General features: G+C 59.7%; 3 protein-coding genes across 24 annotated transcripts in view; 2 read left to right on the top strand and 1 right to left on the bottom strand.

Moving 5' to 3' along the window:
- Nucleotides 1-8,963, top strand: part of EMILIN3 (elastin microfibril interfacer 3) — a 32,863-nt gene extending 23,900 nt beyond the window's left edge. For all 9 annotated transcript variants that reach the window (XM_073793009.1, XM_073793005.1, XM_073793007.1 and 6 more), the window contains 4 exons: nucleotides 76-3,753; nucleotides 5,032-5,154; nucleotides 6,316-6,539; nucleotides 6,802-8,963. In XM_073793009.1, coding sequence (XP_073649110.1) covers nucleotides 3,185-3,753; nucleotides 5,032-5,154; nucleotides 6,316-6,539; nucleotides 6,802-8,588 — 2,703 coding nt within the window. In that variant the 5' untranslated portion in view covers nucleotides 76-3,184 and the 3' untranslated portion in view covers nucleotides 8,589-8,963. The remainder of the gene's footprint in view (nucleotides 1-75; nucleotides 3,754-5,031; nucleotides 5,155-6,315; nucleotides 6,540-6,801) is intronic.
- A 155-nt stretch (nucleotides 8,964-9,118) lies between these two features.
- On the bottom strand, nucleotides 9,119-26,234 carry LPIN3 (lipin 3). Of its 13 annotated transcripts, XM_033840444.2 has the most exons (21): nucleotides 26,084-26,178; nucleotides 25,340-25,392; nucleotides 21,771-21,963; nucleotides 20,566-20,661; nucleotides 19,358-19,623; nucleotides 19,069-19,152; nucleotides 18,421-18,541; nucleotides 17,912-18,254; nucleotides 16,914-17,013; nucleotides 16,625-16,773; nucleotides 16,129-16,222; nucleotides 15,989-16,058; nucleotides 14,323-14,415; nucleotides 14,200-14,246; nucleotides 13,351-13,489; nucleotides 12,248-12,396; nucleotides 11,969-12,055; nucleotides 11,384-11,536; nucleotides 11,050-11,164; nucleotides 10,858-10,961; nucleotides 9,119-10,676 (listed from the first exon to the last, which is right to left on the bottom strand). In XM_033840444.2, the coding sequence occupies exons 3-21, from the start codon at nucleotides 21,954-21,956 to the stop codon at nucleotides 10,532-10,534; spliced, it is 2,541 nt and encodes an 846-aa protein (XP_033696335.1). In that variant the 5' UTR covers nucleotides 21,957-21,963; nucleotides 25,340-25,392; nucleotides 26,084-26,178; the 3' UTR covers nucleotides 9,119-10,531. The 13 variants fall into 13 exon arrangements, with proteins under 13 accessions (XP_033696335.1, XP_033696333.1, XP_033696332.1 ...); XM_033840442.2 differs by lacking the exon at nucleotides 25,340-25,392 and having other exon boundaries at nucleotides 26,084-26,234; XM_033840441.2 differs by lacking the exon at nucleotides 26,084-26,178 and having other exon boundaries at nucleotides 25,340-26,041.
- Nucleotides 26,235-26,382: 148 nt separating this feature from the next.
- The window catches only part of ZHX3 (zinc fingers and homeoboxes 3), a 146,410-nt gene continuing 145,918 nt past the window's right edge, over nucleotides 26,383-26,874 (top strand). The window contains exon 1 of one of the 2 annotated variants that reach the window (XR_012326333.1): nucleotides 26,383-26,527. The gene's annotated coding sequence lies outside the window, so the exon portion shown is untranslated. The remainder of the gene's footprint in view (nucleotides 26,528-26,874) is intronic. The other variant, XR_002178081.3, reaches the window with a different exon arrangement.

The following is a 26,874-nucleotide window of genomic DNA, read 5'->3' as shown; positions in this document are numbered from 1 at the left end:
GCAGGGGCTCATCTGCGATGGGAAGGGCTTGTGCCAGAAAGTCAGCAGTTTCAGTGCTATTTCTGTCTCTTTCAGGGGAGCTACATTCCAGAAAATTTTGTGAGGCTCTCAATGATCTTATGTGGTGGGGCCTCAGTGAAAAAGGAGAGCACATCCTGAGGCAGGTGGATGGAGCCCGAAGAGGGGAGAGGAACCGCCTCAGATTCTGAGAAGTGCGTGGAGGCAGGCAATGGGATGCCAGGCTCCACAGGAGCTATGTGTGAACTCACCATCTGTCTCACTGCAGCTTCCTGGGATCCAGTCCCTCGTCTTCTCTGCCCTTAGGACACAGTTCTTCCTTCTGCCCCAGGGAGGCTGTGGAAGAAGGAAGGAAGCTCCAGAGTCTGGAAGAGGTGCCCACTTGCGCTTGCCCCCCTGAACCCTAACTGCAAGACTACACTCATTCCTGTCCAGGTTTATCTTGTCATCCTGATGGCATCCTCCATTTTTTTCCTGAAGAGAGAGGTGGCACATCTGTCACCAGTGGCTAATGAAAGTTGGGAAAATCTGCTTCTGCACGTGTCTGGAAGTGGACTGGGGTAGACAGGATGTGTCTGGATATGGCTGTGGATATGGGAACAGAAAGCCTGATCCTGTGTGTGGCCCCTCAGCCCACCTCCATCCAGGTGCGGAAACTCCAGCCCGAGGGCGGGGAGGACACGACCATCTGTCTTCCTCCCTTGCCTCTGGCCTCCCTAGGTTTCCTGTCTGGCAGATGCAAAGTAGCCTCATCATCTGTGGGGGGAGGGGGGGAACCTCAGCCGCTGGCTGGATACAGCCAAGACCCCAAGCATCTCCTCCACCCATGTCCTCCTCCCCTACCAGGATGTGGCCCCAGTGCTGGCTCCCGAAACTGTTCCAATTAGAGAGGGAGCGTGGTGTTTGATGTCAACCACCTGGGGAAGGGGGAAGCAGGGGTCCATCTGTCCTTTCGGCCCTTTGTTATGTGGGCTTTTCCAAGTTCAGACAAGGCCCAGCCTCCTCCCTCTGAGTTGTGGGTCCCACATCTGGGTTGAAGAAGGGAGTGAGAGGAAGGGGTGGGACCCCTTGGAAAAGGATCAGAGCTCTGGGGCAGGGAGGTGGGGAGTTTTTTCCAGAGCCGGATGGGCAGTGCTGCCAGGCAGTCAGAACCCAGCCTAGGGGGAAGAGCCAGGCTCCGCTCATCTTCCACTCAGATGTCTCTCACTTTCTGAGAAGTAGAAATTCAGTGGCTACAAGATCAAGATCATGTTATGCGTACTGTGTATCTTGCCCAGTGAGATGGACGTCTTTGTTAAAGTCTGGAGCACACTGGGTGGATTTGTGGTGGAGGATGAAGACTGTCTTAGGCTTCATTTGCTGGGATCAGAAACCCACTGGAGCTGGCTCAGGTGAAGTGGGTTATGGAGGCAGACAGAGGAAGCCAGTCACCAAATGGCAACTCACCGTACTTCTCCCTGAGTACATAGCCCCTCCACTCTGCCCCATTCTCCTCCTGCAAGCTCTCCTCCTCAGCTTCCCCATAACTCCTGCGGAGCTATGGCTACAGGGTGCCCTGGCCTGTCCTCTCACTACCCCTCAGGGACCCTGTAGTGGGTTGAATGGCGTTCCCGCAAAATTCATGTCCACCTAGAACCTTAGAATAGGACCTTATTTGGAAATAGGGTCTCTGAAGATGTAATTACTTAAGATGAGGTCAGACTGGATTAGACTGGGACCTAAATTCAATGACAGGTGACCTCGTAGGAGGAGAGGACCCAGAGACACAGACGAGGGCCTTGTGAAGAAGGCCATGCAGAGACAAGAGAGAAGGCCACGTAAAGACAGAAACAGACACTGGGAGATGCAGCTACAAGCCAAAGAGTGCCAAGGATGCCAGAAACCACCAGAAGCTGCAAGAGACCAGGAAGGAATCTTCCCTGTGGCCCTGCTGACACCTTGATTTCAGACTTCTAGCCTCTAGGATTGTGGAAGAATACATTTCTGTTGTTTGAAGCCACTATATTTGTAGTAATTTGTTACAGCAGCCCTAGGAAACAAATAGAGTCTCCACCTGGAAGCCAGATCGCCCTCAGCCTCTGCGTTTCAATTTCAAAACCCAGGAGAGAGAACAATTGGCCTGCTTGGCTCAGGTGTGCGCCGGCCTCCCCCCCGCCCCCCCCCACCCCGCGCCAAGACCCGCAAGCCAGCACGGCTGGGAGAGGGCAGGGGTGCAGATGTGGGCTTCAGACCTGCCCTAGTCCAGCACCCCGATAGCATCGCTTTCCCCAAAGGGTGTGAATTCACATCTCAAAGTCCGGTTGGAGAGAGGCCTCTCCAGGTGTGCCTCAGAGTTCTGTGCTTTCTGCATACCTGTCTTTACTTGGGGAAAGACCCAGGTGGCTGTGATCATCTGTGTGGGTAAGATCAAGCCAGGAAGAAGCGGCAGTCTGTTGGAGGACAGAAGCAGGATTCGAAAGGCTTTTTGCAGCTTAGAAAGCCAACAAGATGACATTGAATGAGGATGGCTGTAAAGGTCAACTCTTGGGTTCCAAGAGTCAGTTTCACAAGGGAAATATGGAGGAAGCCTGACTTAACAGCAACTCCTTGTGAGAAAGACCGAAAGGTTTTCTTTGACCAGACGCTGAAAATGGGCCAGTGCTGCAGTCCAGCCTGCTAAGAGCTTTAGTTGCACAAGGAGAAGCAGAGCACCTTTGGCGGGGCTGGAGGGGTGACAGGCGTTCAGGACTCCGTGCAGCCAGAGACCTGAGAGAGACAGAGGTAAGATGCACTCCCCCAGGAAACCAGAAGGACAGCCTGGCCACCAGACGGATTGCGGAGGGTTCTCGAGCACAGAGGGGCTAAGTTGTCCGGGGACGGGTAGGCAGAGTTATCAGATGTCCTGGGCACCCTGGGACAATGACGCTGCGGGGAGGCAGAGCTAGCCAACAGGGATGATCTGGGGCCTATTCCAAGGAAGTGGCTGCGAAGGTGTTGCTGGCCCGTCCCCAAACACGGTCATCTCAGCTTCAGAGCCCTGGGCCGCGGTTCCCGGGCGCACACGGGTTTTTAAGAGCAGTGTGTCCAGCGGGTGGGCGTTCTTAGACGGCCCCGCGTCCAGGCCGGCCCCAGGGTTCTGGCTCTGCTTCTCGCCCGGGTGCACGCGGGAGACAGTGGCGGATGGGTGATGGGTGTGTTTGGGGGGCCTCCCGGGGTGCGACAGCCTGCGCCCCTGCCACTCCGGGGCTGCTCTCTTCTTAACCTCTCGCTCGCGGGCGGCCCCTCGGGCGTCAGCTCGGAGCTGGGGCGGGGGGCCGGCGGCGGAGAGGGGGCCGGCGGAGGAGAGCGACGCGGCCCCAAGTTTATGCTAATCAGCGCAGAGCCCGCCTCCCGCCTCCCCTCGGCGGCCCCAGGCGCGAGCAGCGCCGGCCACTCGGCGGGACGCAGCCGCCGCGAAGCGCCAGGCGGCCGGGCCAGCGAGCTCCGGGGGCCGCGACCGGCGGCGGGACCCGGGCGGGCGAGCGACGGGTGGGCGGGCGCACACCCGGCGGGGACCCGCGCGGGGCCAGGTGGAGACCCGGGGGCCGCGATGGGTCGCCGCCGCCTGCCGGTCTGGCTGTGCGCCGTCGCGGCGCTTCTCTCGGGGGCGCAGGCCAAGGGCACCCCGCTCCTCGCGCGGCCCGCGCCGCCCGGTGCCTCCCGCTACAGCCTCTACACGACGGGATGGCGCCCGCGGCTGCGCCCGGGGCCGCACAAGTAAGCGCGGGCCGCTCCGCGGGCGGGAAGCGGGAGGGATGGGCCCGGGCGAGGCTCCCACCTGCCCCGGGCGCGCGCGGGGGCCCCGGGCACCCCAGGACGAGCCCCCGCCCGGGCGGGCGCCCCACGGTCCGGGGGCCTGCGGGGCTGGCGAAGGAAAAGAAGCCGAGGGGGCCTGGCGCGGCGGCTGGGGTACTGGCAGTGCCCGCGGAAACCTTTCCAGAGAAGTAACATTTTCCAGCTGCTCTGTGTGCAGACTCCGGGCGCAGTGGACCAGGTGGAGGGAGAGGAGGGAGGGAGGGAGGAAGGGCGGGCGGTCCGCGACACGGAGCACGCGGGGCCACCCCCATCCCGTGCCAGGGCCTCTCATCTCTCCCCTGCCCCGCCAGGTGGGAGATGGAGGCCGTGCACCCGGCGGCTCGACCCCTCCCGTGCTCAGCCTGGACCCCTGCGACCCTTTGGGAGGCCCAACGTGGATGGGCGGCAGAGCTGGTGGGGGCTCCTGGGTCCTGGGCCCGTGTTGTGGCTCCAGAGCCCAATAGCAGCCCACAGGTGGTCGGCTTATGCCAGGCAGTAGCCTCCCTAGCCCTTGTGTCCTCCCCTGCCTCAGCTTCTGGTTTTTAGTAGCTTCAGGTGAGTTAGGGCCTCTGCCTGGGGTGCTAGCTGAATGTGAACTCTAGCTGAGTTTGAGAGGTATTATAGGAGGAGTGTACCCAGCCCATGGCTGACACTCAGTAGGCCTGGGCACATCAGAGCAGGCTTCCTGGAGGAGGTGGTACAAAAAGTGATCTGAGAGGGAGGAACCAGAAGCAAAGGCAGGAGTGGGAAAACTACAGGGTGGGGGTCAGTCGGGAGGAAAGATGAGAAGTGTGGTCTCAAAGGCAGTATGTTGGGATCTCAGAAGCTTCAATGCTGAGATGAGGAGTTGAGAGCCAGTGAAGGAGTTGGAGGAGGGTGGGGAGTGTGGCAAGGCTCTTGAGGGGGATCCAGGGTGGGCCTCTTCCCCAGGCAGGGAGGCAGCTGCACTGGGCTCCTGGTTCAGTACAGCACTTACTTAGCCCAGTGACCAGCCCACTGGCGAGGCTGGGATTGGAGAGACCAGCAGTGGGACAGGACCCCAGGCCAAGGGCCCTGGATCTCAGGAACAAGAAGAAGGGGCAGAGGAGAGATGGGAGTCTGGTCTCCTTCCTAGGCCCACAGCTGGGGGAGGGGAGGAGTAGAAGCCTCAGTGGGCCTGGCACAGGCCAGATATTCCAAGGATGCCATTTCCCCCTGCAGGGCCCTCTGTGCCTACATTGTACACAGGAATGTGACCTGTGTCCTACAGGAGGGAGCGGATAACTACATAAAGGCTGAGTACCGGCAGTGTGGATGGGGGCCCAACTGCCCCGGGACAGTCACGTGAGTGCATCCCCATCCCACCGACTCAGGATCCCTGGGCATAAGCCCCAGGCCTGCCTTCAGCTGAGGGTAGCAGCCAGCCCCACAAGGGTTGTAACTCCTTGGACTCCAAAGAGCCTACCCCTGCCCCAACACAGGCCATTTGGAGGGGGCCGGCGGGGGGCCAGGTCAGGCTTGGTTGGAGCCCCCAAGGGGACCCAGGGGAGGGCTCCCAGGGGAGAAGCAGTGCAAGGCAAGGAAGAAGCAGCAGAGGCACAGGGGGGTGGCTGGGGACAGGGGAGAGCAGAGGATCAACAGCAGCAATGGTTGATCCCTGGGTAGACCCAGGGAGGGTTGTGGTGACTGTGGAGAAGGCAGGCCAAGGGTGAGAGGAGGGAAGCCAGACTTCTGGGGCTTCAGCCAGACAGGTGGGCTGTGAGGACGTGTTGCATGCAGGTGTGATGTACTTGGAGACGTTCAAACATGTGTCTGAAAACAGACCTGTTTATTCCCATGTGTCAGTGGGTAAACAGGTACACGGCTGAACAGGGGAGAGAGTACACGTGGTGAGCTCTGCCCTGCACCCCTGGGCCTTCCCCGCTGTGCTCATAATCAGAGGTGCCATTCCGCCAGCTTCCAGGACCAGAGCTGAATTCCCAGAGTAGGCCAGGAAGGAGGGGAAAGAACTAAGTGGCCCCCAGGTAGGGAGTGGCCCCCAGGCAGTGTGAAGGGCTGCCTGCCCCAGCTCCAGTGCTGTACCCCTCATCCACCCAGAGGGAGGGGCTGGGGTTTTGTCAAAAGTTTTCAAGGTACCCCCAAAGCCAGAGTGGAATTTCTGATGGCAGTATGAGCCACAGGGTGTCCAAGTGGTCTTGGGAGTCTTGAGGCTAAATTCCCACTAGCCTTTCCCCAAGCAAGCAAGATGGGGTAGGGCTTCTACCTGCCCCCTCCCCTAACGCATCTCTGAGCCTCTGCAAGGCCTGCTTCCACCCTACCGCCTGTCACCTTAAGCACAGAAGAAGGAAAAATGCTGATGGTGTAGTGAAGCTGGGAGACATCTAGACCTTCTGCCAGTGTCTGGAGTGGCCCTGGACCCCAGCCAGGGGGCAAGGTCACTCGCCAGGAGGCAGGAGCCTCAGCCCACAGGTACAGAGCCCTGCCCTCTGCCCGCCCCTGGCCCAGGTACCGCACAGTGCTCAGACCCAAATACAAGGTGGGCTACAAGACAGTGACCGACCTCGCCTGGCGTTGCTGCCCCGGCCTCGCTGGAGAAGGCTGCCCCGAGCATCTCACGGACCACGCGGCCGCCCCACCTCAGCCGGAGCCTGAGCCCCAGGTTCCCTCGGGGCAGGTGGGCCCAGGCCCCAGGCCCCTTCCTTCTAGCAGAGCAGCCTCCAGCCCCCACGGTGAGTCTGCCCATGGAGACCCTCGCCAAGGTGATCGGTTTCTGGGGACTGACACAAGCTGGCTGAGCCCGATCAGGGCTGGGGAGGGTGCGTCTCGTGTTGGACGTGGGGGTGAGCCCCTAGAGCCCCCTCCCACAGCTGGGGGAACCATACCCAGCAAGGCTGGCTCAGACCAGAAAACCTCTCGGGTGGCCCGGCAACAGGACGAGCTGAGAGAGCCAGGCCAGTGATGACCCTGGGGTTCTCTCCTCCTCTTTCCCAGGAAGGAAAGGCCCAGGGCTGTTTGGTGAACGGCTGGAACGCCTGGAGGGTGATGTCCAGCGCCTGGCACAAGCATATGGTACCCTCAGTGGCCTGGTGGCCAGCCACGAAGACCCCAACAGGGTGACTGGTGGCTCCAACGCTCCTGCTGCCCCTGTGGGCTTTGGGGTCATCCCCGAGGGGTTTGTGAACCCCAGAGACAGAGCTGGAGGACCACTCACTCCTCCTCTGGATGAGATCCTGAGCAAGGTGACAGAGGTGAGCAACACACTCCGGACCAAGGTGCAACTGCTGGACGAGGTGCATGGACTGGCCCTCGGCCATGAGGCTCACCTGCAGCGGCTGCGGGAGAGCCCCCCATCTCCGCTCACCTCCCTGGCGCTGCTGGACGAGTATGTGGACCGACGGCTGCACCGACTCTGGGGGAACCTGCTGGATGGCGTCGAGCAGAAGCTGCAGGGTGTCCAGAATGCGTGCGACCTACAGGTGCAGGAGGTGCGGCAGCAGTTCGAGGAGGGCCAGGCGGCCAGCCGGAGGCTGCACCAGAGCCTGGATGGCCGGGAGCTGGCCCTGCGCCGGGAGCTCTCACAGCTGGGTACCCGGCTGCAGGGCTTGGGCGTGGCTGGCAGGGGCAGCTGCTGTGGCCAGCTGGCCTTGATCAGTACCCGCGTAGACAGCCTCGAGAGGAAGCTGCAGGCAGTGACCGAGGCCCAAAGGGGCCACAGCCCCCCCGACGGGAATGACCTCACACGGCTCTCTGCTGCCATGCTCGAGGGGGGCGTGGATGGGCTGCTGGAGGGCTTGGAGACCGTCAACAGCACAGAGGGTGGAGCCAGGGGCTGCTGTCTGGGGATGCAGGAGGGGGGCTGGGGTGTGCGTGGCTTCCACACCATGCTGGAAGAGCGCGTGCAGAGGCTGGAGGAACGCCTGCTGACGCTGGCTGGGGAGCCGAGCCACGATAGCGCTCCTGCAGGCAGATCGGCTCGCCCGCTCGTGCAGACGGAGCTGGCGGTGCTGGAACAACGGCTGGTTTCACTGGAGGCCTCGTGTACCCCTAGGACCACCCTAGCCATCCTGGACAATCTCGTGGCCGAAGTGAAGGCCTGGCAGAGCCGGAGCGAGGCCCTCCTACGCCAGGTGGCCAGCCATGCGGCCCTGCTCCAGAAGCTCAATGGCACCGTGGCTGAGGTCCAGGGGCAGCTGGCAGAAGCAGCGGGCAACTCCCTCCAAGGCGAGATCACCCTGCTCAAGGTCAATCTGAACTCTGTGAGCAAGTCGCTCACGGGCCTCAGTGACTCTGTCAGCCAGTATTCTGATGCCCTCTTGGCCGCCAACACATCCCTGGATGAGCGGGAACGCAAGGTGGAGGCTGAGGTCCACGCCATCCAGGAGCAGGTCAGCAGCCAAGGCTCGTGGCTTCGGGCCGGACACAGGCAGGTCCTGAGCCTGCGGGGGCAGCTGGAACAACTCAAGGCCGGCGTGGCCAGTGTGGCTGGCAGGCTGAGCCGCTGCCAGGACACGGCCCAGGAACTGCAGCTTGCGGTGGGTCACTTTGACCAGAGGGTGGCGCAAGTGGAAGGTACCTGTGGGAGGCTGGGCCTGCTGGCTGCGGGCCTGGACAGCTTGGCGGCTGAGTCCCTTGGGCCCAGGGAGGGCCTGTGGGACCACGTGGACCAGCTGAACCGCACGCTGGCCCAGCACGCAAAGGACATTGCCCGCCTCCGGGATGACCTGCTGGACTGCCGGGCCCAGCTGGCCGAGCAGGTCCGGGCAGGGCAGGCCGACTAGGTGGGCTGGACAGGCCAACCCCCAGATCCCGCCAACCCTGGGGACCCTCCCCCAGAGCCCAGCCTTGCCTAGCAGTGCCTCCCAGCCTCCCCTGGCCAGCGCGGATGCCATTTCAGAGGGCCTTGAAGGAACAGTGTGGGTCCGGCTCCACCTGACTGCCCAGGCACCAACTGGGCAATTCAGGACTGCGGTCAAGGCCAGGACGTCATGCCTGAAGGCCGGGGTGGCCCCAAGAGACTGCACCACCCACGGTCTGCAAATCGCTCTTCTGCAGACACACCAGTTAGCATCTGCGCAGACCTTCAGGTCCGTTCTCGGACAGCAGTCTCTCCGCATCTCCCTTCGCCTGTGGACAGCAGCTCCAAGCCCTTAGAGGCTTCTCAGCCACCTGGGCTTGGTTTCTTCAGGAAGGTCGTGCCCACTGGCACTGTCCTCCCACCTGGCAGCTTCAAGGATGCTGTTCCTGAACTAAGGACCAGAGGTTTCCACCACCCTGCGGGTCCTTCAGGACAGAACGGAAACACAAGGACTCAGTGGAGAGTTCTCTTTATTCCTTTTGATTCTCTCCCAAGGTGAGGGCTTAGGCAGCCGCGGATTCCCGGAGGAAAGGATGGGGTCCAAGTGATCTGTTTGGAGACGCCTCCCACTGTAATTTATCCTTTTCGTTCCCCTCCCCAAAGATGTTTTTGGGGTACTCTGGTCCCCACGTGATCCTCTCCTTCCCACTTGGAGGAGAATCTCCCTCCACCCCAGGTTAGGGCCTCTCTCCAAAGGGTGGCCCTCATGCACATCATGGCCTGAATGAGGCCAGACCCTGCGCAGGAGGCCACAGCTGGAGGAAAAGGGCTCCAGGCCTAGTTTCCAACATCCTTGGAAAACCCCAGCCCTGCCCGGATGTTCACAAGGTGGTGAGAAATTCAGGTATGAAAACATGAGGACACAAGCATTCGTCTGGCCTGCGTACGCCCCAGAGGCCCATCCCTGCTGAGGTTCCCAGCCTCAGTTTCCCCACAGCAGCTCGGGCCCTTCCATGGTGTTTTGCAGGTCCCTGCAGCCCCACCTTCTGGGTTCCTGACATTTGGTGTTCTGCCCCCCACTTTGGTGCCGTTGGGGGAGGGCAGGCCTGGATTAAAGCTTTTAGCCTGTCTAAAGGAATTTTCTTCCCCAAAGGCAGTAGGCGGGAAGGCTGCAGTGGGGTGTCAGCCCTGCTCCTTGGGCAGAAGCTCACTCAGCAGCTGTGCGGGCAGTGAAATGACTGGCAAAGGCTGGGGGAGGCCAGGCACCTGCCCTGGCAGGGTTTGGGGCTGTGTCCTCAGCAGGGGTGTGAGGAGGGGCAGGGATGGCAGCTGGGTATGTACTAGGCCAAGTGGGAGCCACACCCCCTCAGCCCTGGCACTGCCCTGGGATCCCCCCTTCCCAGATGTTGGGGGGGCCCTAGAGTATCTGGGGTTGGGATGTGCTGAGATAATCAGGGCACCAGCGTGGGAGAGCAGTGATGTCTGGCTCCAGAGCTATGGGAAGGGGCCAGGGCTATGTAGGGTCTAGCTTCAGAGGGTATGGTCCAGGCTCCCCAAAGTGGGTCGGGGGAAAATTTCTTCCCTGATTGTTGGCTGCCACCAACCCTTTCCTGGGCTTACAGGTCTCAAACCTCATAGGGGCTTCCTTCTTGTCTCTGTCCTATCAGGAGTTGAGGCAGGGTCCCAGGGTGACAGGGACAGATATCAAGGGTATGGAGAATGCTGCAAGGACCCAGTCACTTAATGGCTACAGGGCAGGGCCATGCTGAGGCCTGTAGCACGGCTCAGCTGGCAAAGGCAGGGAACAGGAGAGGCCACAACTAGCCCGCAGCCCCCTCCTCCCCTTCAGTGGGTTGGCCCTGCAGCATCCAACTTCCAACCCCCATGCCCTGGGACACACAGTCCTGGGGAGCAGCCAGGGCTCGTTCAGGCCAAGGTGTCGAGGTCCACAGGGGCCAGTGGCTCCCGCCAGTAGCAGAAGTTGCTGTATTCGGGGCTGGCCAAGTCTGTGCTGGGGCCACGGGCCACAGGTGGGAAGAAGAGTTCAGCCACCTCACCGAGCCGTTCGTACCTACGGGCAGGAGGCGCTGGAGTGAGGCTCAGCCGCTGCCGGGCTTCAGCCCCACCACGGCAGGTGGAGGGGTCCTTCCCGGGAGCCCTGGGCCGGGGAGGGGTCCCTGGCGGGGGCGGGGTGGCACTGGGTCCCAGGGAGAGGCGGGGCTGGGGAGGCACGTGGCAGGGTTTGGCCTCACGTGGACTTGTGATTCTTCATGAACTCCTGGCTGAGCTCTCCTCGGGGGTTGACTGTGAAGATGCGGGATGTAGGCAGGCCGACCTGCCGGTAGGCAGTGACATCCTACAGGAGACAAGGAGGGGTCGGTGGGCTGGGAGGTGTGGAGAAGGTGGCTCAGGCCCCCCGCCCCCGCCGTGGAGGGGACACTCACATTGGGCCTGTTCCCAAAGGCGGCATAGAAGGGCTGTTTCTGGGGCAGAAAGAGCTGCTGGATGTCACTCAGGCAGGCAATCTTGAACACCTCTGGCTTCTTCTCAATCACCTCCCTGCGGCAGTCGGGGCCATGGGCAGGGAAGGGGTTAGCGACCAGAGGATGGCAGGGTGAGGTGACAGTGCTGGTGACAGGGTCTGACCCAGTGGACATCTGAGCGAGGTCTGATGCTGGCCCAGCCTGGGCTGTGCAGGGCTGGCAGTGGGCCTGTGCAACCCCCTGCTGGGCTGTGGGCTCACGTCCCATGGGGAGGTTACCTGTGCAGGGCGGTTACCTGTGCAGGGCAGAGAAGAGGCTGCTGGGAGACAGCAGGATGGGGCCCTCAGGGAGGCCACAGCCCCGCTCGCTCACCCACTGCAGGTACCCCTTGGTGAGGTCAGCCATGCCGATGGCCCGTGCCGAGCAGTACAGGAACTTGTACCCATTTCTGGGGGCGGGACAAAGGGGTAGCGCAGAGCCGTCAAGAGACCAGCCATCCCCATCTCGCCTTCTGGGCTTCGGCCAGCTCAGCCCAACCCTGGAGCCTCTGCAAGGAGGGGACTTAAGAGCTGAGCCAGGGCTGAGAGGGAGAAGAAGCGTGCACAGAGTCCTGAGGCCCAGGTGGACCAGGACAGGTGAGGACTTGGGCAAGTCTGTAGGCTTTGCCTACGGCAGGAAGGCCAGCAGCTAGACTCAGAGCCCGACCGCAGCCCCAAGAGACGAGTCTTTCACAGGAGAACTGAGGACCAGTAGGTCTCAGCACTCCAGAGACCTGCCCTGGTCTCCTTCCCTGTGAGTCCCCAAGCCTGGCTTCCCGGGGCTGAGGCCAGGCCATTCCTCCCTCCCTGGGGTCCCACCCCAGCCCAGTCCAGGCACTCACAGGTGGATTTTGTGGTAGAGACTAGTGATGCCCTGATGTGTCCAGTCTTTCCCCAGCTGGGGCAGAATGTGGCCCAGGACATCCGACCTAGACCCAGAGTGATGGTCACGCCAAGGCAGCCTCACATGGCCCTCCTGCTCTGTGGGTGTGGCCCCGCCCCCATCCCAGGATGGCCCATCGGGAGGGGAGAGCCTCTCTCCCTGTCCCCCCTCCCCCAGCACAGAGGGAGGCGAGTCCCCAGGCCCTCCCTCTCCCCCTCCACAGCCGACCGGGTCTCACTTGGTGATGGTACCATCAATGTCTGAGATGATCACCCTGTCGTCCCATTTCCACAGGTAGATGGTGGCCCTACAGCGGCAGGTGCCCTGGTACTGGGTGGTCACGCTGAAGACCACCTCGTTGGCACCTTCTTGCAGGTTCAGGCGCCGCTGAGGCCAGGCAAGGGGGGAACTGTGAGCTGCCGCAGCTGGAGGCTGTCCGCCCACCGCCAACCCCCCCAGAACTGTGGCCTTCCATCTCCATGGGCCTCTCTTTCTCCTGTTCCTCCCAACTCAAGAACCTTCCTGAGCTCAGCAGAGACAGCCATGTAGGCAGAAGGTGGCTCAAGGAGGAGGTGAGGGGTGCTGGTGGGGCCTGCAGAGCTCCAGGCACAGGAGCTTTGAGATGACGCTCCCGGACCAAGCCTGGCCCATGACCCCGTCCAGGTTTCTCAGGTCAGCCTTGGGGCCAGCACTGCTCTGGGCAGAGGGGCCCCTGTGGGGATCTTCACAGGCAGCCTCCTGCCTGGGGCTAGGGTACCTGGGACATCCCCGCCAAAGAGAGACCTAGCCCTGTCCTTGGTCCAGAGATAAGGATCAGGGCAGTTCTTAGCCACAGCCTGTGACCTGGCTGACCCCGAGTTGGGTGTGAGCCCCAGGGAACCACACAGGGCAGCCACTCTGTACCAGGTGCGCCAGACTCTCCTGGGCACCTCTCTGACCACAGAGTTCCACTCAGGAAGAAGACATGACAGGAGCCACAGTTACTCCGAGGTGTGAGTTGGGGGCCTGGGGTTGCCAGAATCGGAGAGGCTGTCATGGGCCGTTTGGTTCCTGTAGCTCCCAAAGGCAGGCCCAGAGCCAGCCAGCCCACCGCAGGTAGGTATATTAAGATGCCATAATAGGGGGCTTTTCTAGCGAGAACATCCAATAGAGAATGGGCTGGCACGTGAAGAAGCGGCACAGAAAGCTGTCCCCGGATGACGCAAGCAGAGGCCGGCAGGCGGCTGCCACAGGGATGGATTCGGGGCTTTGCGGAACACCAGCCGTTCCTCAGCTGGGCCCTGAGGGCCTCGGGAACACCGTCCTCTCAGGCCCGCCACTCCCACACCTGCACACACTTACAATCTGATTGGAGGAGAGGCGGAGGGACTTCTTGTAGGTAGGAGTGTGGGCTGGAGGCGAGAGGGGTGGGGAGGGGGCCTCCAGAAGGATGGGGCTGTCGGGGGCATCGTCCTCACTGCTCGGGGCTTCCGTCTTCTCCCTGCGGGCCGCCCGGCGCTTGAGCCACTTCCCCCAGCCAAGGCCTTCACTCCTGTAGATGCCCACCCCTCACCCAGGCCGCAAGGAGCCTGCTGCTGGTCTCTGCCCCTCTAAGGACCCCTCCCTTTAGGTGCCACCCATTTTGGGGGTGGCAGCAGACATCAGGAACCAGGCTAGTAGTCTACACCCAGAACGGTGACTGCAGAGCTGGAGCAGAGACCCAGGGCGCCCAGGCCCCAGGCCGCTCTCCACAGCTAGGATGCTGGTACCTGCTTTGGGGATGTGCACCAGAAAAATCTAGAATTGCATCGTGGCCAATCCCACCTGCTGTGGGAGGCAGTCAGCCCGTCCTTGATCACCCCCCACCCAGCCTTGGACATCCTGGGTCACTTCAGACATGAAAAAAGGAAGCAAGGTCAGCTGGGGCCAGCTGGCCCCTGGTGGAGAGAGGAAGCCCTTTGTCTGGGCCGGGAGTCTGGGTACCCATTCCAGCCCTGCCACTTCCCGGCTGCGAGAACTTTGGTGTATCTAGGCTTTCCCATCTGTGACATGGGGACATGTCCCAGGAGAAAGAAGAGGTGTAGAAGTGATTGCAGAGGGACAAAGACATGCCACGGCAGGGGAGGGGTTCTGGCTCCACTGCCGCTCCCACAGTGATCTTCTTCAGGCTGAGCTCCAGCTGCAGAGCCCCAGGCAGGAGATCCAGCTCACCCCAGCTGCTGCTGCCGCGCTGCGGTTTTCTCCCTCCGGACTCTGCACTGTGGGGAGAATATCCATCTAGTGAACCCCGCCTCCTGCCTGTGCCGGCCCCGCCCTGTGGACATGACCACCCACCTCCTTGGCCGGAAAGTCCCTGCATCGCCAGGAAAACCACCACCGCCCTCCCTTCCGGGGCATCTTTTCCTTCTCCAGCTTGTCCACGGTGCTCTGCAGGCAGATGAAGGCCATGGCATTTTTTCCTGTACCACAAAATCCCACCTTACGTTGCCCTTGGGGCCCCCATGGGCCCAGAGTCTGGGGCTGACCCTACAGCAAGGTGCTACCAACATCTGGAGGCTAAAGAAGCATCCTCACCCCCATCTTGGGATTCTGAGCACTGGTTCAAGGAGATGAGCATGGGAGAACAAGGGCCACCTCTGCCCGCCTCCACTCCACCCCAGCCCTGACCCCCCCGCCCCCAGCTCTAGACCAGCCTTGGCCTGGCCTCCAGACCTTGTGGCTCAGTCTCCCTATTCCAGTAGCTAAAGGCAGCGCTTTGGGAGACTCTCAAGATCTGGGTCTCCCTGCATGATGCCACCAACTGGTGGCAGGGACAGTCTAGTCAGTACCACCCTCAACCTCCAAGACCAACATGGGCAATTCCTAAGGTCAGTGATCTATCCCGCGAACAGCCTCCCTCTCTGCTTGTTACCGTCATTGTCTGGTGGGGACAACATGACCCTGCGAAAAATTCTGATTAGATTTGTGCTAGATAAATCCAGGGAGGGCCCAGGCCCACCTAGGAGACATATCAGCTTCCTGCAAACACAGAATGGAGAACCCAAGTCGAGGAAAACAGCCAGGGTGTCCACTGGGGCTGGGAACAGGCTGGGAGAGTTTTCCCCTAGGTGGTGGGTCTCTCTGGGTAAGGTGAGGAAAGCCAAGCATGGGGGGACCCTCTCTCTTCCCACAAGCTCTGGGTCCTTGCTCCAACCCAGAACCAGCCAGAGGATAGAGCTGAGCTTCACCAAAGGGAGGCACCAGCTGTCAACATCAGGTGAGCGATGTTCTTTGGGCAAGCCAAGCCAGTAATGATGGGCCAGACCAGGGTGGGGCACTGGGTGGCTCCCAGAGGGGCAGAAGGGGCAGGTGCAGGCCAGCCCTGCACAGGATAGAGGTTCTGGGAGGGACTATAGAGGCTGGTCCTTCCCACCTCTGAGCACCTGCACATGCTGTTCCCCACCCCTTGCCTACTCATCCTTCAGACCTCTACCCGGTGGGCGCTTGCTCAGCAAACCCCCAGACCTCTCCTTCCCAGTTGAATTTTATATTCATTTGGCTGAGTCTTTGATTAACTGTCTTCCTGTGAGGGCACGACTGTCCCCAGTCTGGGCCCGGCACACAGTAGGTACTCAACGACTGTGTGCTGATAAAGCAATCCCCTGCAGCCCAGCCTGGAGAGGGTCTCAGAGGACCTCCATCTCCCGAGACTGTCTCGCAGATCCCAAAACCTCCTGTTGAAGGCATGTCCCTGTCGCCTCTGGTTTGTCCTGAATTCCTTTGAAGTCAAGTCTAAATCCAATCCAAATGGATTCAGCCATGTCAGGAAACCAGGGAAGCGGGGGGTGCTTCGTCCACACAGCCTGGGGCAAGGCTTCAGAGGACCTGGGTCTCTTCTCTCAGAGTGGGTCCTGCAGCCCCAAGCCCATCTCTGCCCACCCTCCACTTCCTTGCCAAGGGCCCCCGACCCCAAGGCTATGGCCACGTCCCCCAGGAGGCCCAGGGGTGCTATAACCATTACCTTGGGCAAGTTTTTCTGGAAAGCTTGCAGGGAGAGGATCATGGAGGCAGCTACAGCCCAGTTATAATGCCTGGAGAGACAGATAGGGTGTTAGGGCCATAGAGGGCGGGGCGATCCAGCGGCCCAGTCCCGATACCCACTTCTCGTTGATCTTCACCACCAGGTTCGGGTCGTCCAGGAGGCCGGGGTTTTGGGCGAGGTCCTGGTAGGAGACGATGTGCTGGTTGAACTTCTCTGGGCACAGAGACAGAGAGCGAGGGGTGAGGCCAGCACATCCCACGTGACCCGTTGCCCCCGCCCCTCCCGGCTGCCCCGCCTCTGCTGCTCAGGCCTCCTGCAACTTGGGTCTTCGACCTAGCAGGGCTCCTTGCTACCTGGGGTTCTGGCACCTGATGGTCCCACCCCAGGCACTTGCCATCCTGGATTCACAGGATAAGTCACAGCCTAGCATGACTTAGCATTTGCTTCACGGGGTCTTGGAGATGCCCAGGGCTTGCTGGCCCAGGGTGGGCTCCACAAACCCCAGAGTCGTGCACATCTCTGCTACCCCCCCACCCCGGGGTCTTCCCTCTCTTCTCCCGTCCCCTGGGCTCAGTGACAGTCCTTGGAGGGGTGGGGGGCCACAGTTGAGCATACCCACAGAGATGTCTCCGCTGTCAGCCAGCCCCCCCGAGAGGGACAGCACTACTGTGTCCACTGTGTCCCGAGTGGGCTCTGGGTTGCAGTCCCCCAGAGACTTTTGGCTTCCGGCTTCACTCCACTTCCTGGCCCCCAGCCCACAGTCGCTGGGGACAAAGGGGCCAATAGTGACATGAATACAAGGAGGCTGGGAGGAGGGGCTGGAGCCCTCCCAGGCCCCTGATAGCCGACTCCTGGCCCCACAGGCCCCAATCCCAGGACACCCTGGCGTCCAGAACCCAGGCACCTCTGGGGGAAGTAAAGGGCTGCATTCTCAGAATCCAGGGAGGGCAAGTCATCCAGGTAGATTTCACTGGGGCCCAGGTGCTGGCTTCTCTTCAGGGAGCCTGAGAGCAGAGGAGGGGACATATGTAGACCTAACCCGTGAGGACTAGTGTTGTGATCAGTGTGCGTCCCCCTACCTTTGAATGCCTTAAGGTGGCACTGTCCAGTAGAACTTTCTGCAATGCTAGAAAAGTCCTATGTCTGCACTGTCCAGTAGGGTAGCTGCTGGCCACAGAAGGCTACTGGGCATACTTAAAATGTGGTGTGATGGAAAAATAGAATTTTAAGTGTTATTTAATTCTTTTTTTTCTTTTCGCCATGCCGTGTGGCATATGGGATCTTAGTTCCCCAGCAAGGGATCACACCGCACCCCTTGCAGTGGAGGTACGGAGTCTTAACCACTGGACCGCCAGGGAAGTCCTGCAAGTGTTATTTAATTTTAATTAATTTAAATTTAATTTAAAATAGCCACATATAGCCAGTAACTACCCATCTGGATAGCACAGGTGCCAGCTTCCCCTCCCAACCCTCTCCCTGGCCTCGCTCAGGACACACCAGCTGCCTCAGTTCCTAGACATGAAACCTCTCTCCCTCCTCATGGCCTTGATGTTCTCTCTGCCTAGAATTCTCTTCCCCTGGTCCTCACTCGGCTGGATCTTTATGGCCCACGTCTCAGCTCAGGCATCACCCGCGCAGAGAGGCCATCCCTGGCCACGTGATTTAAATAGCCCCCGTCCCAACCAATGATTCTGTCCTGCGTCCCGCCCCCCCAACATCATGCTCCTCCTGTTATGCGTCTGTCATCTGTCTACCCCTCTGGACTGTGAGTCCCATGAGGGCCGGGGCCAGAAACAGTGCTCGGAACACAGGAGGTGCTCAAACATGCTTGAAATTCCAGAGTCCACCCAGGGGATAACGTGAGGCCAGGGCAGCAGTGGGAGGGGTCCAGCTATCACTCACCTTTCCTCCTGGAGATCCCCTCCGGCTGCCCTGTGCAAGCGGGGGCCTCCAAAGCAGCCCAGCTCCACGACTCAGAGGGAGGAGGGAGGCCCACATCCCCGGAACTCTGAGTCTTGGTTTCCTCTGTCTCAGGGGGCTGGAGAGGGGGACCCACCAGAGCAGGCACCTCCGTGTCAGGGTGAAGAAGGTGGGTGCCAGGCCCTGTTTGCAGGACTGGAATTCCCGAAGGGTCCACGCCAACCACAGAGGCAGAGGGGGTGCTGGGCGCCCCCTGAGGTGGAGAGGCTGTCTTGGAGCTGCCATCAGGGACCACTGAGGACGCGGGCCACTCAGCGTTGCCCACCTTCGATCAAACAAATGCGGGAAGACGGGGCGGTGCAGGGCCTGCCTCCCACACCCCAAAAGGCCTCAGGGAGGTGGCCCAAGTCTCAAGTCACTCCAGTCCTGACCCGCAGGGGCCACGGAGCCGCTGAAAGGTAAGGATGGAGGGTTGACACAGGGGAACTAACCTTAGGCAGCCTCCCCCAGGCCCACTGCATGTGGGACTCAGCTCTCAGGGGGATGGGTTCGGGGGTCCGCAGCTCCAGCTCCGAGTCACTCTTGGGGGATGTTAACCCACCCGTTGAGAGGCTGCAGGAAGCAAGAACTCAGAGGCCCCCAGGCCAGCCTGCCACCCCCTGCCGCCCTCCTTGGCCTGGGAAAATTTTTTCTGCAACACGTATTTATGCCTGTGTTGGATCCAGAATGTATAAGGAACTCCTATAAATCAACAATAAGAAGGCAATCCAGTAGAAAAACCAAAGCAAAACGAAACAATGGCAAGGCTGTGACTTCTCAACGGGTGTAGGGTTTCCACTAAGGGTGACGAAAAAGTTGTGGAATTGGATAAGGGGTGATGGTTGTATGACATTGTGAACATACTAAATGCCACTGAATTATGCCCTTTCAAAGGGTAAATTTTATGTTATGTGTGTTCTACCACAACAAAAAAAAATGGGCAAAAGACTTGAATGTCAACACTTTACTGAAAAGACACACAAATGGCTGGTAAACACAATAAATATGTTCTATGTCGTTATTCATCAGAAAAATGTAAATGGAGAGCCCTCTGAGACCTTGGCTTTGAGTCTCTGCCTGTAGCCCACCTGGACTCTCACCTGGCCTGGGGGGGCCGCTCCCCATCGGAGTAGGGGTAGATGTCTTTCGGCTGCGGTGAGGCCTCTCCTTCTGGCTGGACACTGCTGTGGGACCACAGGGAAATAAATGGTCAGTGATAGGACAGGCAACCTGGGAAGGGCATGGAAGCCTGGACATCAGGGGCTTGATGAAGCAAAGCAACTAAAGGCCAGAGAGGTCAAGGACCTAGCCCAGGGTCACACAGCATCAGCAGAGGACACTGTGCTTGAACCCCAAGTGGCATTCCTACACCCTCAACCCCCTACATACCCCGGGGGCTCCGGCCTCGGCTTTTCCAGCAGGGATAGCTCACTCCCAGTGCCTGCCTCCAGCTCCTCCGAACTAGAATCGGCTGCCACCGCGTCCTCCTTCCGCCTGGGTTTCCTCCTGCGACGCTTCTTCTTCCACCCCGTGGAGGCTGTGCCCGCGATGCTGGCCTCAGGCTCTCTGGCTGTGCCCAGGTGGGAGTCCGAAGGGAACCCAGACAGGCCCCCCCAAGGGATGGGTGATGTGCACAGGTGGGGAGGCATGTCTTCCTGTGGAGCAGATCGGGGGCAGGGCTGAGGGGTCTGCAGCTTGGGGGCAGGGGGCAGGAAAACAGGCCTGGAGGCTGGACAGAGCCAGTGGTAGCATGGCCTTGTAACTGTTGCTGGCCTCAACGTTCCCTAACAGAGATAAAGCGGCCCCAATCCCAGGGGTGCCTACACCTCTGGCAGCCCACGGCAACCACACAGTCCAGACAGAAACCTGGGCATCAGCCTCTCATCTCCCCTGCCCACATCTACCACAGCAGACACCTACTTCCCCTTTTAAGACTCAGCCAGGTGTCGCCTCCTCCAGGAAGCTTGCCCTGACTTTTTTCAGCCTCAGTTCCAGCCCCCTTCGCTGCAATAACCAAATAGTTCTTTCATCTGTTGTTTACATGTCTGTCTCCCAGGTTAGTCTGGGAACCTTCTTTTTTGGCAGGGGTCACCCCTCATCCAGGTCTACTGCTGTTTCTGGCCTACAGTAGAGTAGGGGCTCAATTATTAAGTTTGTCAAAACTTTAAGCACCTCTACTGGCTTCTGCTGGGCCCTGCCTCCCTCCTGCAAACACCCCTCTGGTCCTCCCCTGCTCCCACACTTCCATGTTCCAGCTGCCCTGAGCCGGCACCAGATCTACAACAAGCCATCTTATGCTTTCCAGTCCCGGCCATTGCTCGGCACCCTCCTCCTCTCCAAGCTGCCCAGGGAGGGCCTCCTTTTCCCCTTTCAGGGGCCCAGCTCAAGTGTCCTCTTCTGAGAAAACTTCCCCCCAAAAGCGCCAGCCCTTCCTGCCCCCATCCCTCCCCAGGGTCCACCAGCACGTCCTGACACCCCTGCCTCAGACCCTCGCCGATGGGGTCCTCCCCACAGTGGGGACGGTGACAAATCCCCAGGCCCCGCCTGGAGGGAACACTAGTGAAGAGACAGGGCCAGGCAGGCCCAGAGGCACTTACCACATCGCTCTCCAGCTCCTGGATGAAGAAGGCCTCCCCGCTGTCCCCCAGCTTCATGTGCAAGTCCACTGGCTCCCCATTGATCTCGATGTCTACCTGTAATGGGGCGTGGTGGGATGGGGCTCCCCACCGTCGGATCTTACTGCCATGCTTCAGTCCTCTGGACTCCCAGCTGGTCCTGGAGACACAGGCTCCCTGCTGCCCCAGAGCACTGCACTTTCTGGAACTCTCTCCCCCCAGACCTCGGGGAGCCCCCTGCTCCCCACTCTGAGGGTCTCTGCTCACCATCTCAGTATTCTTGTTTATGCCTTGGTTTCTGTGTTCCTCTCTCTCCCACAGCCCATAAGAACAAGAACACGATCCAATCTTGTCCCTGTGTGTCCCCAACCCGCAGAAGAGTGCCCGAACATTTGTGGGTAACATGAACAACAGTAAGAATGACACTTTCCTGGGCACTTCGTCCAGTGTGTTACATAGACCATCTTATTTAATCTTCACAGCAACCCCTGGCAGTACCTCCCATAATTATCCCCACTTTATAGATGAGGCAACTGAGGCTCAGAGGGGTTAAGTAATTCTCTGGGAATTACTATGAACCCAGAAGGTCTGAATCCACAACGCAAGCTCTTAACCACTTAGCTATACTGTCTCCCTCAAGGTTACACTCTCCCATTAGGATTCTGGAAGATTCACAGTCACCCCAGTGTGAAGAGGGTTTGGGCGCACCAAACCAGAACCAGAACTCAGTGCTAACAAAAATCTGTCACGTTCACCTGAGCCCCATGAAGACGGTGCCGGTTTCCTAAGAGTGAGGAGGTAATTTTTGAGTATCAGCCCCATGCCTCGCCCTGGGACAGTGTTACCACCTCTTATTTAATCACCAGGTAATGAGAGTGTATCAATTTGTTCAGGTGAGGTGACTTACCAGGAATACACAGGTAAGGTCTCAGGAAGCTGGAGCCAGGTCTGATGGCCCCAGTACAGAAGGCTGCCCCGCTGTGCTGCTTCCAGGGGAAAATAAGGGCCCTCCTGGACCAAAACCCCCAAACCAACCCAAAACCTTCCAAGAAAATACAAAAGAAGGGAAGCCTGTCCAGAGGACACATCCCTGCCCCAGGGAGGTTTGGTTCGTGTCCTGGGACTGTAGTGACTATCCCGGCTTCCTGAGTGCGCCCTGCAGAGGTCCCTCTACTGCCATCACTCACCACCTTCTCCCGCGAGCACAGGACGCCCAGCTTGCCGAAGCGCACGTGGAAGGGCGAGCACCGGAAGGAGCCGTCCGCCTGCCTCACCACCAGCACATCGATGCCCCCGCTCAGCGTGGCCGGGTTCAGGCCCCGGTACAGCCCCTTCCCAAACACAGTCTCTGCCAGCTGCCCCACGTAGTTCATGGCTGTGCTGGTAAAGGGAGGTGGTGCTGGGACCAAGGCCTGACCCACCGGCCTCCGTACAGGGCTCTGCAGCCTGACCCCTGGGACCCCAAGCTTACAGCGTGTGGCCCTCGGGGCACCTCTGCAGATGGGCAGCAGTGATGGGGTGGGAGGTGCGCCTGAAGACGTGGGCTCTAATCCCCACCGGCCGTGGGGCTCTTGGACGGCCACCTCCCTTCTCCAAGGGCTGCTGCCCACATCTGTCAAATCAGGGCACCGGGTAAGGCCATCCGGGGCGCTGTGAGCCTCTAAATGCCATGAGTAATGATAATGACCACAGCTCATTTCATCTTTACAACAACCTGCCAGGCTGGCCGAGCAGGTTTCATCATACCTGTTTACAGACAAGCCAGCCCAGGCTCAGAGAGGTGGAGTGACTTGCCCACGGCCACTAGTCAGGAGCCAGGGTTCACATACAGGCCTGTGTGATTGCAGAGCCCTCGGTGTGAACCACTGGGATGGCCCCAACTGTGGGGACAGGCACCCCTCCCTGAGGGGCAATAAGGGGCAGCCTCATGATAGATCAGGCCCAGGGCCCTGCTGGGTAACAGGTGACAGTCCTGAAGGCTGATCTCTTTCCAGGAAGTGGGGAGGAGGGAGCCTCAGTTTTTCCATCTGAGAAATGGGTTCAGCTGTCTTGCTGCCTCCTGGTCCTAGAAGTTGGAAGGGACCTTGCTGGGCTATGGTGGCTAATTTGTGGGGGGCCGGGGTGGGGGTACCTCAGGTACCTAAGGCTCTGCCCAGTTCTCAGATGCTTGCAGTAGGGCACCCCCTATAGCTGGGCCCAAACTACAAAATTTAAGGCTCAAACTCCAAAATTCTTCCCAGTCTCCCTGGGATACGTGGGAAGCCCGTCCATGGCCACAACCTGACCCCAGTGTCTCTAGGACATAGTTCTCAGCCCCCGACCCCTACTCCTCAGACCCACATTCAGGCCTTCGGCTGGCCCCTGGCCCACCAAAGCTGCTCCTTCTTCCCCCAGCCAGGCCGGTCCCTCCAGCGCTCCCACAACAGGCAGAGCCACCTCTACCCTGGCATGGTGCCCGCCCTGCCAGCTTCAGCTCGTCGCCCCTTCCCTGCTGGCCTCGCCAGTGGCCTAGGCCCTTCTGGCTGCCAGGACCCCAAACCATCCCAGCTCCACAGGGCATTTCCCTCTGACCTTGCAACAGAACCCCTGGAGCTCTGCCTGCCATGCAAGATCACCCTTCAAAAAAGTCAAGTGGGGGCTTCCCTGGTGGCGCAGTGGTTGAGAGTCCGCCTGCCAATGCAGGGGACACGGGTTCGTGCCTCGGTCCGGGAGGATCCCACATGCCGCGGAGCGGCTGGGCCCGTGAGCCATGGCCGCTGAGCCTGCGCGTCCGAAAGTCAAGTGACTTATCCAAACCTTATGAAGCTAATAAGCCGTAGATGGAGGGAGGGAGTGATGACTCATATCCTGGTTTCCTGATTCCATACCATGGTTCCTTCCCCTCCATGGTCCCCAAACCACACCACCATTGTCTGCAGAGAGGGCCGCCCAGCCCCCAGCCCACTTCTGCACAGCCCTGTAATGCCTCGCCACTCAAAATGTGGTCCAGGGCCCAGCATCACCTGGGAGCTGGTTAGAAACGGAGAGCTTCACAAACATAAGGTCCTGTGAGATTTGCTAAAGTGAAAATTTGGGATAAAAAATGAAACGCTTTGGACCCCGAAAACGTCACTCAAATTGAATACATCTTTTATCTGCAAGGCACCTGCTATGTGATAGGTGAAAACTCCCACTTTGGTTTCTCTGTCCCTAACACCAAAGTCTGAATATGGGTCTGGGGAGACAGACCGACTGACAAGAAGAAACATGTGGTAGGCAGGGCTCTAGACCACTGTGCCCAGGAAAAGCAGAGAAGACTCCAGAAGCTTCCAGGAATATAAAGAAGCACGCATGGGAGGGGCACACCGGGAGTGGGGGCAAAGTTCTGCCCAGCTGGCAGCCCAAGTCTGAGCTATCTGCTCTGCGGAGAGCCAAAGAGCAGGCAGTGGGTGGGTGGATGGGGAGGGGGCAGAGGAGACAGGCTCGGCTCCACCTACTACTGAGCTTCTCAACTTCGCCACCCCTGCTGCTTGGGGCTGGATCATTCTTTTTTGTGTGTGTGGTATGCGGGCCTCTCACTGCTGTGGCCTCTCCCGTTGCGGAGCACAGGCTCCGGACACGCAGGCTCAGCGGCCATGGCTCACGGGCCCAGCCGCTCCGCGGCATGTGGCATCCTCCCGGACCGGGGCACGAACCCGTGTCCCCTGCATCGGCAGGCGGACTCTCGACCACTGCGCCACCAGGGAAGCCCTGGATCATTCTTTGTTGCAGGGTTGGCGGGAGTGTTGTTAAGATGTTTAGCAGCATTCCTAGTCTACCCACTAGATGCCAGGTAGCACCCTACCTCCAGCTGTGACAACCAGATTGTCTCTAAACTTTGTCAAATGTTCCCTGCTGGACAAAACTGCCCGCAGTTGAGAGCCACTGAAATAGCAGAAAGAGCTGAGTGGCAAAGGGGGCACCTGGGGGCACCTGGGTCCTACTCTGATCCACCCATGGAGTACTCTAGGGCAAGTAACTTGCTGGCCTCAGTTTGCCCTTCTATGAAACGAGACCTGGATTTCTTAGACCTTCTCAGCTCTAATGTCATGGGAGCCTAGAAGTCATTCCTCTCCTTGTTCCTCCTGCCCCCACAAGTAGATGCCCCCATCTCTGCCTGCTTAGCATTGTGGAGAGGGAGGGGGACTCCTGTGAGCCAAGCCCCGGGCTCCTCTCCGCTACCTGCCCCCATCCCTGAAGGCATCTCCTGCCCCCAGGACCAGCTCTGCCTCCTTGGTCTGCTCCCGATGGAGGAGAGCTCCTCTTGGCTCCCCTATACCACCCTTCACCCCCAAACTAACATGGCTAAAATCAAACACTTCATCTTCCCCTGGGGAACCTGGTCAGCTGAATTCCTCTCAGGACTCATGGGTACCCCTCCCTCCCAAGCCCTCTGAGTCTTATTCCCCAATTTCCTGCTCATCTGGCCCCTCCTTTCTCCTCCAGGTGCCTAGGTCAAGGCTTTATGACCAATGCCCAGATCCTGGGTGATAGCAGGCACTGTGGTTAAGGCATGAGACTGTCTGGATTCTAATCCCCTCCCTGACACTTACTAGTTGTGACCCTGTGCAAATCACTTCACCTCTCTGAGCCTCATTTTCGGCCTCTGGAATGGGCTAACATGGGGGTGCATGAGGAATTCATGACATAATTCGTGTAAAGCAGCAGCATGCAGTAAACGCCCACCCGCGCCACCTAGCAGCAGCACTGTGTCTGGAATCGTGACAGCCCCACTCACCCGGGCTGGTCCTGAGGGCACGACAGGTCAGACTCCAATGCACTGCCCCTGCCCTGAGTTGAGAGTTTAGACTTCTTAACTTGGCATTCAAGGCCCTGCATGATGGTGGTCCCGCTCTTTGCTCCAGGAGGGCCTCAAGAGGTGCCCTGGCCTCAGAGCCTACTCTGGGAACATCCACATGCCTCCCAGGCCTGCACGCAATCCCACCACAGGAAAGCCAGAACAAGCTGCCCTGGTTGTCAGCCCTCAGCCTTTCTGGGCTCCCAGATTCAGGGAGGGGTGGGGATGTGGCTCTCCGTGTAGGACCAGACGCGGCAGGAGAATCAGCACTGCTATTGCCCTGGAAGGGAGGCAGCTCCACCCAGGATCCCCAGTAGCCTTCGCAACTACTTCATCTGACCTGCCCAGTCTCAGGGCAGGTGGGCAAGGGTCAGACCCTGTTTTGCAACTGAGGACACTCAGTACCAGAGAGGGTGGGTGTCTTCCCCAAGGTGATACAGTTAGTCTGGAGTGAAGTTGGGGTGAGACTTTTCCCCTGAGAGGTTTTTACATCTCACTCTCTCCCGATCCCACATTCTGGATGTCCGCGGGGGCCCGCAGCCCCTGGATCGGGGAGAGGGATGAAGTGAAGCCGGCCCCTCAGGCCCGGGAACAGGAAGGAATGAGGGTCAGATGGCCGGACAGATGGGCGGGGCAGGGTGGGGCAGGGGAGATACCTCATCTCTGGCTCTAGTTGGGCCCTACCTGAGGAGCTGCCCACTGGACTCCGGGCCCCGGAGCTGCCGCTTCTACCTGAGTGCACAGATCAGCAGGTGTCTTCGGCCCCGCACTCACTAGGCACTTCCGGCTCCTCTAGGAGTGGGTGAGATCCCGGTTCCGCCCCTTCCACGAGCCAAGGGCGGCCTCTGCAAGTCTCAATCCGTCTAGACTCCACCTCCTAAAGAGACCCCGCCCCCGCCCAGTCCCCACGCCCAAGGGCGTCCTTTCACCTTATAGAGTGAGGGGCGAGGCCAGGCTCCAGGCTCCGCCCACTCCAGCTCCAGCCCGTCCTGCCCCGCGCTCTAGCGTTCCCCGAAGGAAAGTCCCAGTTGCCCGCCACCAGCCCAGGAGCGGCGGAGAAGCAGAGACTTTCCAGTCGAGCCGACCTAAACCTTCCTGGCTTTGCTCCTAGCTCGCTGTGTGACTTTGGTAAATTCTTTCCCCAATCTGACCCCACTTTTCTACTTTGTCAAAGGGGGTAGCCACCTTGCAGGATTTTCGAGATTACCTGAAATGACTTTGTGAGGCACCTGGCGCTCAAAAGTCCCCTCTCGGGGGCAGCTTTGACTCCCCCCGCCCCAAGGCTGGACCGTACCCTCGTATTATACACTCACAGAGCCCACAGCTGTAATTTCATATTCGCTTGAATAACTATTTGATTATTGTCAGCCTCTCTGAATTTGAATTCCGTGAGAACAGGTCTCGTTCATCCTTACACCCCCGTGTCCAGTTCAGTCCTGACATACAGCAGGAGCTCAATAAATGCCCACTCTCCA

Source organism: Tursiops truncatus, chromosome 15 (genome assembly GCF_011762595.2).
Source record: "Tursiops truncatus isolate mTurTru1 chromosome 15, mTurTru1.mat.Y, whole genome shotgun sequence".
NCBI lineage: Eukaryota > Metazoa > Chordata > Mammalia > Artiodactyla > Delphinidae > Tursiops > Tursiops truncatus.
The sequence above is the reverse complement of the archived record's forward strand: the minus strand, read 5'-3'. Positions and strand labels throughout refer to the sequence as shown.